General features: G+C 38.3%; 1 protein-coding gene across 1 annotated transcript in view; it reads right to left on the bottom strand.

Annotated features, from left to right (window-relative positions):
• Positions 1–13,133, bottom strand: part of LOC126178550 (structural maintenance of chromosomes protein 3) — a 190,674-nt gene that overhangs the window by 128,232 nt on the left and 49,309 nt on the right. Inside the window, exon 7 of the mRNA XM_049924540.1 lies at positions 10,849–11,030. Coding sequence (XP_049780497.1) covers positions 10,849–11,030 — 182 coding nt within the window. The remainder of the gene's footprint in view (positions 1–10,848; positions 11,031–13,133) is intronic.

The following is a 13,133-nucleotide window of genomic DNA, read 5'->3' as shown; positions in this document are numbered from 1 at the left end:
TTCATACAAGTGGTTATCTTCTCTCCAAAGGTCTCTTTAATTTTCCTGTAGGCAGTATCTATCTTACCCCTAGTGAGACAAGCCTCTACATCCTTACATTTGTCCTCTAGCCATCCCTGCTTAGCCATTTTGCACTTAGTGTCGATATCATTTTTGAGACGTTTGTATTCCTTTTTGCCTGCTTCATTTACTGCATTTTTATATTTTCTCCTTTCATCAATTAAATTCAATATTTCTTCTGTTACCCAAGGATTTCTATTAGCCCTCGTCTTTTTACCTACTTGATCCTCTGCTGCCTTCACTACTTCATCCCTCAGAGCTACTGTATTTACTCGAATCTAAGCCGCACTTTTTTTCCGGTTTTCGTAATCCAAAAAACCGCCTGCGGCTTATAATCGAGTGCAAAGCAAGCGGAAGTTATGAAAAATGTTGGTACGTGCCGCCACAATTAACTTCTGCCGTCGAATATATGTACCGCTACGCAGGCAATTTTGTAGGCACAAAGATAATACTGGCGCCAAAACCCCTGCGTCAGTAAATAATTTTTTAAAAAAAAAGTGGAAGACGAGGTTTTTTTTCTCCGCCGCGAGTTTCGACCACTGCATTTTCATACATTGTCCAACGAAGTAAATACAAATTCCGTATTGTTCATCTTCGAATGTAGCACAATTTCAGTGTACTACGAAAATCTGACCGGCAAGACTGTTTGGGATGTTTGTCAATATGGCCAACTCTACGTTCTGAATTTTTTCCTATCTGTGAGAAGAGATGGTTGCTAATAGGAACCTGATGAAATTTGAATCACATACAGTATTCTCTTCACCATAAGAATAATACGAATAAAAACATTTTGCCATGTACTCTTTCGTGTTTGCTGCTATATCATTTAAATCCTGTCTGCCTAATAAACCACGAAACTAGAGTGAGGCAACAGCAAACGCGGAAGAATATACGTATCGTCTCATGTTTATATTCGTAATATTCTTATGCCTAATAGTGATACAGCCAGAAATGAAGCACGGCAAGTGACTTAGATTTTTAAATCTAAGATGACTCTAATTTCTGTGCAGAATTTGATGTAATAAAGAAGTGTCCGCAAAGATTTTCAAACGGAGAAAAATTTTCGCCTAACTCTCGTTCAGAACATGTTCTATCATACGCAGTCTATTATTTGATTCTTGTTGATCATTATCAAAGAAAGCAGCAGTGTAAGTAACAACAAATAGCAGTCTTGTCATTGTTTCGCTTATGAGACGATTCCTCTCTCTTCTTTTTATTGTACGCGGCGGTAGCGCGCACAAAAGCAAGCCATGCTGCGAGCCGCAACAGGCCGTAAACACGCACTAGCAGAATGCGACAAACAATGCATGACACAGTGCAGTAATGCATTTTCAGCTTAAGAGTGACGCAAACACCTATAACAAAGAAAACGGCATTTATCAGATCAAAGCAAAATAAGCAATCGATTCAAACCAGACGAAGCACGTGAAAAAGGAAGGGTACCCGTATAAATACAGATGGAGCGCCTGACGCATAGCAATGGCTACGTGGTAAAGCTTAACTGCTAAGCTTACGACTGGAACCAAACTACTGTAACTGTATCGTCATTCATTCGACCTAAATTGTGTCTCATATTACAATGGACCAACTTTGTTTCGATTTGGAGGTGCGGCCTAAAACTTTTCTCTCCCCTTGAATTTCGAGTCTCAAATTTCAGGTGCGGCTTAGATTCGGGAAATTTTTTTTTCCTTTATTTCGAGTCAAATTTTTCAGGTGCGGCTTAGATTCGAGTGCGGCTTAGATTCGAGTAAATACGGTACCCATTCTACTTCTACTGTATTTCTTTCCCCCATTCCTGTCAATTGTTCCCTTATGCTCTCCCTGAAACTCTCTACAACCTCTGGTTCTTTCAGTTTATCCAGGTCCCGTCTCCTTAAATTCCCACCTTTTTGCAGTTTCTTCAGTTTCAATCTGCAGTTCATAACCAATAGATTGTGGTCAGAATCCACATCTGCCCCAGAAAATGTCTTACAATTTAAAACCTGGTTCCTAAATCTCTGTCTTACCATTATATAATCTATCTGATACCTTTTAGTATCTCCAGGATTTTTCCAGGTATACAACCTTCTTTTATGATTCTTGAACCAAGTGTTGGCTAAGATTAAGTTATGCTCTGTGCAAAATTCTACAAGGCGGCTTCCTCTTTCATTCCTTCCCCCCAATCCATATTCACCTACTATGTTTCCTTCTCTCCCTTTTCCTACTGACGAATTCCAGTCACCCATGACTATTAAATTTTCGTCTCCCTTCACTACTTGAATAATTTCTTTTATCTCGTCATACATTTCATCTATTTCTTCATCATCTGCAGAGGTAGTTGGCATATAAACTTGTACTACTGTAGTAGGCATGGGCTTTGTGTCTATCTTGGCCACAATAATGCGTTCACTATGCTGTTCGTAGTAGCTAACCCGCACTCCTATTTTTTTATTCATTATTAAACCTACTCCTGCATTACCCCTATTTGATTTTGTATTTATAACCCTGTAATCACCTGACCAAAAGTCTTGTTCCTCCTGCCACCGAACTTCACTAATTCGCACTATATCTAACTTTAACCTATCCATTTCCCTTTTTAAATTTTCTAACCTACCTGCCCGATTAAGGGATCTGACATTCCACGCTCCGATCCGTAGAACGCCAGTTTTCTTTCTCCTGATAACGACGTCCTCCTGAGTAGTCCCTGCCCGGAGATCCGAATGTGTGTAGCAGCACAATGAAACATAATTCTGTATGACTTGATATACCAAGTGGAATGGGTGGTTTAATTTTATAGGTCCCAACCGAATTTTATAAATACCAACCAAACCAGTATCTCAGTAATCACTAGGTATTTTGAAAGCCTCACTTGTGTACGAAAATCATAATTGTAAATATTGCTGCTGTGCTTTTAACTTGCAGCAAGACAAGCTGCACTTTAAAGAAGGCAAATGATTTCATACACATCAACTACTCATGTTGAAAATTGTCGTTTCCTTTATGTCACAATTTCAAGCAATTCAACCATCTCCGAATACTCTCTGAGGTTAAAATGTCATCTTTTCAAACAATGAATTATATAATCTTTCCTACTTGCCGAAGTTGGTGCCTTATTGTGAACAATGGAATTATATGGAGCATTATCCATAACATTCACTGATGGCCTTATCAGATTAGTAAAAAGTGGGGGCTGGAAAATGTTGCATCTTTCTTTGGTGAAATTCACATATATTTTTTGTGTATTTTGCATTTTTTAAAAAATGATTAGAAGCACAATTTCAAACGTTGTCATATTACATGGGTGAAAATAAGTAAAGCCTTAGTTCTTTGAAACTGTCTGTTAAAAAAGTGTCAACTGGGAACTTTTTGGCTGTAATGTTCGCTTTTGTAAAAACTTCAACAGCTTTTCTTCCCCAAAATTCCTTCCCCCATCCTCCTTCATCTGCCTGTATTTAAGCTATCGACAAATGATTGTTCTGTTGAAAAGCAGCAGCATTTTCACACCAGTGAACTGAAAGCGGCTTTGATCTAAGATGTCCTTGACATTACTTGTCTTTTCCAACCCAATTCAATGATCATGAAATCCATAAGATATTAATTTCCACCTTTTGTGGGCATTCATACTGTGTGACCCACACTTGACAACGCTACAGGTGGAACTGAGAAGGCACATTGCATAGAAGTAGAACTGAAAGTAGCTCAGAGAAAGAATTTCAGCAGAGTTGAAAAACATGATAGATTTCGATTTCAGTCGCTGTAGTACAGAGTGCGGACACTATACAGTGGTAGACAGCCATGACCGTGAACAAGCTAGCAGCAGCCTACACCCACGGGTTTTGCAAAAGCAGAACTGACACTTTGTACACTGATTGCTGATACCTTCTGGTCTTGTGAGGGTCATAATTGAAATTTATGATGGATAAGGATTAGCCGCTTCACTCAGTTCAAAACAGGAAAAGAAAGCAATGAGCCCAGCACAAGTTATTCGGAAACGGCTAACATGTATTTGCTTGTTGAGACTCCCAGAGTATTGTTAACAAGGTAGTTCAAGTCCAAACTCTAGTGGGGTTACATGCAACCACAGTTCAAAATATCCACTACTTAATCTGTCATGTTACAAGTGTCCACATTAAACTAAATTTTGAACTTTACTTAACAAGTGTACACAATCCTTTGTTATAAAGTTCTAGGTCACAAGGCTGAACCCGATGTTATATTACATGGTGTATATCTTAACACTATGCCGTTCGGCGACACCACAGCGGTGTCATGCGCAAAATAGCGGTCAATGGTCATCACCACCACAGAGGTGTCGTGCGCGAAATAGATGTCAACGGCCGACAACACCACAGTGGTGCCGTGAGCATAGTATTGCTCAGTGGCCTGTGACACCACAGTGGTCTCGTGTGCATAGTATTGCTCAGCGGTCAACGACACCACAGTGGTGTTGTGTGCATAGTATCGCTCCGTGGTCGACAACACCACAATGGTGTTGTGAGCATAGTATTGCACAGTGGCTGGCGTTAGCACTTCAGTATCTTTTGCATTCTGTTGGTGTTCTGTTTAGGTAACAATAAGCTGCACACATCAACAAGGTTTTTGGGAGTTCCGGACGACTTGGCCAACTGGGAAGAAGACATCAGATATAAAAAAATTAAAGTGAAGCAGAATCGTCGGAAGATAGTGAAATACGTCCAGGAAGAATTCGGCGAACGCTACAGCTGCCAACTGATTCGGATGAATCAGATGAAGATGGCAGTGCACAGTGGTCGATTTACACTTTGATTTACTGACAACCAATAACAAATTTGAGGGATCTCAGAGTACAAACATATTTCCCAAAGATACTTAGAGCATCGAGGATATCGTAGAATTATATATTGGGAACAATCTATTTGAATATATTAGCAACAAAATCAACAAGTACTACAGTCAAAATTGCAATAGAAGGAAACAGGATAGCAAAAATGCCGAATTTGTTGACGTTACGGGGCCCAAACTTAGAAAATGGTTCGGGCTTGCTATCCTTATGGGAATTATTAAAAAAAGGCAAGGATTGATGATTATTGGTCAACGAATCCATTGACAGACACACCAATATTTCGCAAAACGATGTCCTGCAACCGATTCAGACAAATATTATCATTTTTACATTTTTCCAGCAACAAAAAACTGGATAATGCCAACAGACTTTTCAAAGTGCAATTCGTAATTGATTATTTTTCCAAAAAGTTTAAAGAAACTTTTAATCTAACTCAAAACATCTCAACTGATGAAGGAATTATACCGTGATGTGGGTGGTTAAATTTTAAGTTTACAATCCGCTGAAAATTATGAAATACAGCTTACTCATTTGGATGCTGTGTGAGTCAAGTACAGGACATATTTCCTCATTCAAGATTTATTCTGGTGCTGGACAGCCTTTAGCAAAAACAGTGATGAAACTATTGACACCTTCTTATGGAAAGTGACATCACCTCTACATGGATAATTATTATAACAATGTAGAACTTGCAGAGAAGTTACTTGTAAAGAAAATTAGGGTTTGTGGAACAATACAGAAAAGTATAGAATTTCTGGAAAAATTAAAGCGCGCAAAAGTCAATGTGTTTGAAGCTTTTCATCAACGGAAAGGTGAAGTACTCGCACAGGTATGGAGAGCTGCAAAAACTAAAATGATACAAATGTTCTCTACAATACATAATGACACTTTGACTGACACTCAAAGAAAATGTAGAAAAACCAATAACAGAATTAAAAAGATTACAACAAATACATGAAAGGAGTGGATCAGGCAGAAAAATATTTGTATTATTACCCTATATACAGAAAAACTGTAAAATGGTCAAAAAAGGTTTGCATGTACCTCTTTAACTGCGCATTATTTAATGCATTCCGTACATGTCAATATTTCAATACAGAACACAAGAGTCTCCGATTTCACGATTTTTTATTGAAAGTGTCTGATTCGTGTATAAAAGACCATGTACCTGCTTCTGAGCAAAACTTGGAGGTCGCCACTACATCATGTACGTCTCATCATCATGCGGTTGACAGACTTGTCAGTCACATAAAGCAAGACCAACTAATACTTATTTCCAAAATGAATAAACGAAAATAAAGAAACTGCCATGTATGTTCCAAAAACAAAAAAAGAACAATAACAAACCTAATGTGCAAGTCTTGTAGAGTTGCGTTACATCTTGGAGACTGTTTTTCTGTATTTCATATGACAGTAATACTAAGTACCAAAGACAACAAATATATGAAACAAACAAATTTTGTATTTATTTACGTCTGTATATCTTCGAAATTTCATGAAAGTAGGGGAACAGGGTTGTGATATTATCAGAACTAACAAAGAGATTAGTGAAATTTAACAATTTATGATCTCCCCATAATATCAAGAATGGCCAGCGACAAGCCAAGTAATCTGAATTAGTGCTGCTGGCACCAAACGAATAAATTTGTACACGACGTGCGGACGGCAAAGTGTTAAAGAGACCATTCAACCACCCACAATTTGCATGGCACCAGAGCATCGAGAACACTGATACATCGTTGCCTTCGAGCATTTTTAAATTTCCAAACAGGTTATTACGTATATTATTTTTCCAAATGGGGCTTCGCCACAACATATGCAATACCACTAACTGAAAATTGGTTACTTCTCGATATTTACATGCAGAAAATAAGCTACTTCAAACTGTCTCTGTGAAAACAGTTCACCTACATACAATTCACTATGAAAAAGCATTTATTAGGAAATTTTTGAGTACATGTCTCTCTGGAGTACAGTGTTTTATTTATTATATAAAACTGTTTATATTCAGTCACAACCAAACGAAATTTTTTTTAAATTACATGTCGACTATGCCTTTGGTTCTTAGGACCAGGAATCTTTGTAAAATAAATGAATCAGCATCTGTCTCAGTGTGGGTGAAAGGTCTGTTTTAGACCACCTTCAAACCTGCACTAGGATGTAGATGGTGGCTGTGAACTGGGCAGGCACTACACCTCCACAAAAGCTAATTGCTCAGTTCACACCACCATCTCCACCATAGTATGGTGTCTGAAGATGGTCTATAACAGCCTAGTAATAAGTAGTCTCGAACCACTTCTGCAAAACTACACTGTTCATCTCTTTGTGTTAATCATATACCTTTTACGAATGAAAAATTTACAGGCAGTTCGCCACAAAACTGTCCAATGTAACTGAATGTAAATAACAATTCATCCTCCTTTTCCAACAGACACTACCACTGTTCCTCAGGTGTTCCAGCTCTATGTAATAAATGACTGGCATTAACCTAAGTTTTATTTAGATGCACTATACGTTCGAATGTCACATCCATGATCCTGCACAGGAATCTGCATCACCATGAAACAACATCTCTCTTTTCTTTAATATTTTATGCATGTTGAACACTGAATGGCTGAAGCCTATTTCTTTGAATGCTGTACACACTGAGAATTTCCTGTCTTAAAAGAATCAAATTTCTGAAGCAACATAAGCAATTTAGATAGTTTTGGATGTTCTTTTTTCTTATAGTAGCTGTTAAGAAAAAGGGTGGATTAACAAGTAACTCCTCCAGTGTCACAAGAAATTTAATAACGAAAATATAACAGCCGAAATAGTACAGATCATAGCTTGAGCTGTCCTCTGCAGTATCTTCCAGCATAGTCACTGCTCATTTGTACACATTTGCATCATCACTGAACCCAGGGATCAAATCTAGTTTGGAAAAATTCAGGGTTTTGATTCTTGAGACGATTTTAAAACTGTTTTAACCTCAACCATGAAGAAAATGCTGTGTGGCATTGGACAAAAAAGTTTGGTAATAGAGAAGCAGACATTACCGTGCAGTGGCCAGCTGATGGCATCTGTTGCAGGTACCAATCAAGAATGTCTCGATGAAGTGATTCGAAGAGACAGATGCATTATGATTCGAAGAGACAGATGCATTAAGAGTTCACAATCAAAAGTAAAATCTATGTAACCACACTTATGAAACTTGGAAAGGCAATAATCCATGCCACTGAAAGCAATTTTTCACCACTCAAGTGACTGCAAAAATGGGTTGGTAAGTAGTACCTCATGTACCCTACAGCCCTCATTTCACCCCGTCTGACTTCTACAGTTTTGAACCTATGAAAGACAACCAACGTGCTTAAATGTAGTAGTAAAATTCTTACGACATAAATAGTTGTGGACTGAATGACTTGGTTGAGGTTAAATATGCTTTAAAATCATGGATCAAGAGAAAAATCCTGAATTTTTCCAAAGTGGTTTTGATGCCTGGGTACATATGTGTACAAATGCATGGTGACTATGTTGAATGACAGTGTATAGAGAACAATTCAGGTTATGATCTGTAGTCATTCTGCTAAAAGTTTGTTATTAATTTTTTTGCCAAAGGAGACATTACTTTTTGATTCATTCTCATATACGATGACAAATAGCATCTTTCTGGAAATTGTTCGAAGCTGTCATTGCTTCTTCTTCCTTAGCCATCTTTTGCTCTTGTCTGCAGCTTTGTTCTGTCATTTTCATCAGAATATATACTGCACTGTTCTTTCTCATCATTAAAACAGTGTTCTTGCTTATTTTCAAAGCTGTTGCAGTCCTCTTAAAAACAACATTACAAACTAGACAAATGACAGCACTGGTTGATTGTAATGCATTCACTTTTATGTTTCAAATATGCACACGTTCATTTTGCAGTGCAGCAATGTGGCTTGTCCTACCTGCTCAAACGCAGTCCATCACTGGGCAGGCTTCCTGCGACCTCTATTATGGTGAGAATACCTCCAAAATGTGACCATTGTTTCATCATATGTGAGAGGTGTTCAAAAGGAAAGCTATGAAACAATTCTGTGGGTATAACTGAAGTCTATTTAAAAGTAATCACTAAATACCCATACATAACTATCTACTGTTTCAGAAGCCGAAGAATTCCTTATTCACAGAATTCCTGTGGGTGTGACACTAAGCCACTCCTTCACTGTGTCCTTCAGTTTGCCGTTTGAGATGAAGTGCTTCCCTATGAGTTTTTTTTTTTTTTTTAATTTTTTAGGACCAAACACACGGAAATCACAGGGTGACATGTCTAGGCTGTAAGGCAGATGCTGAAGCTGCTCCCACTTGAACTTGGCCACTACACTATGTGTGTGTGACTTTGGAGGCATGTGAACGTGTGTTATCGTCAAGTAGAAACACTCTCGCATAAGCAGCCCAGGCCATCTGCTCTTGATGGACTTGAGTAAGCTACGGAGTGTCACACAGCACATACGTCACTGCTGATGCTTTTTCTGTGCTAGAGGAATTCAATGAGTATCGGACCTTGGAAGCTGAAACAGATGTTGAGCATCACCATGCCCCTGAGGGCACAGCTTTGAATTTTTTGTGGGGAGGTGACGACACAGCCTTCCACAGCATGCTGTCCCACTTTGTCTTTGGCTTGAAGTGATGGCACCACGTCTCATCACCAGCTATGATACGCTGAGAGAAAGCAGGGTCTTCATGGTACCAGGACAGGTGTTGCAGTGCTAGCCCCATATGCAGTTCCTTTTGCACTTCGCTGAGCTTCTTATGAACCCATGGCACACCCAACTTCTTGCAACTCAACCTGCTGTGCACAACTGTCCACACTGTTCCAAAAATGGCCCCAACATCACTGCTAATATTCACATTGTGACACGCAAATCACTTCTCACCATGCTGTTCATCTTATTGATGAGTTTGGGCTGATTACCATGTTTGTCTGGCTAGGGCTCTGGTCATCCTCTCAAACATTCCCTACCTTCTGAAAAACAATCACTCCCCTTTCTCAAGACACAAAGTCTCCCCCTTATATGACCACCATCCTTTAATGAATATCGGTTGATTTAATCCCCGCCCGCAATCAGAAAACTAACTGCTTCTCAGTCATTGAATTCTGCAGTGTTAACGCAATGGTATCCTCACATGCACTGCCAAGTCAAGCAGACACAACACACAACTGCCTGCTTTCCCTCTGTATCATGTGTCCATGTCTACATACAATCCTCTCATAGTCTCGTAATCTTATTGTATGTCAGAAAGAACTAACTAGGCACATGAAAGAATCCAAAGAACAGGTAGTATATACTAATGTAAGTAAACTAAATGCTTTGCAGAAACCACTTTGTGTGGCTGCTTACTGTGAATGTCGATGCAATGTTGAGCTAATTTTTCAGTGGTTACTGATTTGTTTAATCCAGGTGACACACTGGCACTTACGGCAACATGAACCTCCTTTACAAAATTCTTACACACGAAACTAGTTCTCATAAACATACAAAATAACAAGGAGATATAGAACAAAGCACTAATTTAAAAAGCAGACGGAGCAACTGGAGTTTAATGTCCTGTCACCAATAAGGACATTAAAAGACTTAGTAAATGCTTGGACCAAAGAAAAACGAGGAAGGAAACTGGCCATTCCCTTTTCAGCAGAACAATCCCACGATTTCCACTAAGCGATTTAGGGAAACCACATAAAATCTAAACCTGCATGGCTGGAGTAGGATTTAACACTTCCAGAATGAGAGTACAAGGTTTTAACCAAAAACTGCCAACTTAATTGTTATTAAAAACTAATGATTTGCACAAACCAAGTACTGGCAAAGCTAAACAGTAATGGATTTCTAAAATTTGTTTCAAGTGTATTACCTTCTTGTACAAACTAGCCTGATGAAACAATAAATATCTCCTGCACTCAAACATACAGGTATTAAATTATGATAAACTTTTGTTGATAAAGCTAAATACTGTAAATAATAACCCACATTATCCAGTTTTTCACGGTTCTCTTTCAACTCCCGGTCATGAATAGTGTATTCGAGAGATCTTCTCATTTTATCCCACTTTTGATACTCTTTTAGTTCTTCTTTCTCCTCTTCCAAAGTTTTCAGCCGTTCTTCAATTGTCCTCAGAAATTCCTCAATTTTGTCCAGCTTGCCTTCAGTTTCTGTAAGAAGAAAATGTGTGTGTGCACCATCCTTACAGGATTAACAATAAAATGGATATTTCTGGAGAGGGAGGGGGAGAGAGAGAGAGAGAGAGAGAGAGAGAGAGAGAGAGAGAGAGAGAGAAACGCATCACTACATGCAAACGTCAAAAGATACCTCAAATGATGATAAACATCTAACTACACTAAACATAATTTTGTATATGATGGAAACTACTGTGTTTAGCCAATTATAAGACGAGTTGAATATAAGATAAAACAATGGAAAATCCAGGATGGAATGAAATAATATTATGAGAAGGGAAGTTGCTACTTACCACATAGCGGAGATGTTGAGTCGCAGATAGGCACAACAAAAAGTGTAGTTTCAGTTGCCTGAGATTGCAGTCGCGCGTGTATGTGTGTGTGTATTGTTGAGGAAGGCCTTAATGGTCAAAAGCTTTAATTGTGAGAGCCTTTTTCTTGTGTCTACCTGCGACTCAGCATCTCCGCTATATGTTGAGTATCAACTTTCCTTCTCATAACACTGAATATAAGATACCAATTTTAAGAGGCAAATTGAGAAAATTTTACTTTTAACATGCAGTGCAACAATAATTGAAATTTTGGGATGCAGCAATATACAAAATAAAGGCAACTACTCATTTACAGCAGATCAACGAATGGAAAACAGGAACATATTAACGAAAAACAGCATTCACACTAGTTGTTGAACACTAGATCTTTTTCTAGCAATATTACACTACACTACACTACACTACTCTCTCTCTCTCTCTCTCTCTCTCTCTCTCTCTCTCTCTCTCTACACACACACACACACACACACACACACACCCACACACACACACAAGAGATATCCTGCCTAGTTTTACTGATATAAAGTACCTGCCTAAAACAGCTAACATTATACTAATTCTAAACTTATGACAAAGAGAAATAAAATAAATTTAAAAAATGGTTTACATTAATTTTTACCTTTATTTCACTATTTTAGCAACAACAACAACAACAATCTACATAAATACACTTGATGCCACTGTAGCTGCACTACAGAGGGTACCTGGTACCACTACTGGTCATTTCCTTTCCTGTTCCACTTGCGAACACAGCAAGAGAAAAACGACTGTCTGCATGCCCCCTCATGAACCTAATTTTTTTTTACCTTATCTTCGTGATCCCACACAAAATATACGTTGGTAGCAGTAGAATCATTCTGCAGTCAACTTCAACAGTGTTGTCAACAGTGATTTGCAAAAAGAATGTCACCTTCTCTTCAAGAACTCCCATTTGAGTTTATGAAACATCTCTGATACTCGAGTGTAGCTCGAACTTACTAGTAACAGATCTAGCATCATATCTCTGAATTGCTTCAATGTCTTCCTTTAATCTGAACTGGTGGGTATCCCAAACACTTGCACAATACTTAAGAACGTACGTGGTCTCTTTTACAGATGAACCACAATTTCCTAAAATTCTCCCAATACACCAACATCAACCATTCACCTTCCCTACTACAGTCCTTACATGATCACTCCATTTCATATCACTTTACAACTTTATGTCTAGATATTTAATTGATATGACTATGGCAAGTACCACATTACTAATGCTGTATTCAAACAATGCATGATTGTATTCCTACTCATCTGCATTAACTTACATTTTTCTACATTTAGTGCAATCTGCTTCTCACCACACCAACTACAAATTAGAAGTCAGCCTATATCCTCCTACAGTAATTAGCCTAGACTGGTGACGAACCAGGAGACTAGCAAGTCACATATTTAGGTTTTCTGTTTGTTTTTATAGTTGACTTCTTAAATTCTTTGCATATTTTTGTGTGGCTGCATAGTTTAATTATTAAATTCACTGAATATTTTTATATTAAAGAGCTATAGCATTGCATTTTAGTACGACAGCATGTACATTAGTCCTATCTGTAACGCGGTTGTCATTTGTTTGTTCTTTCTGGATGCTCAGTAGCCACCGATCACAGCTCAGTTAGCCCTCAGCCTTCATCGGTAAAGTGCCAGGAGACTAGCAAGTCACATATTTACCTTTTACTGGTTGTTTTCAAAGTTTAGTTCTTAAGTTACTGGAATG

The sequence above is a fragment of the Schistocerca cancellata genome, chromosome 1, assembly GCF_023864275.1.
Source record: "Schistocerca cancellata isolate TAMUIC-IGC-003103 chromosome 1, iqSchCanc2.1, whole genome shotgun sequence".
NCBI classification, from domain to species: domain Eukaryota; kingdom Metazoa; phylum Arthropoda; class Insecta; order Orthoptera; family Acrididae; genus Schistocerca; species Schistocerca cancellata.
Note: the sequence above shows the minus strand (reverse complement) of the source record. Positions and strands in the feature narration are given on the sequence as shown.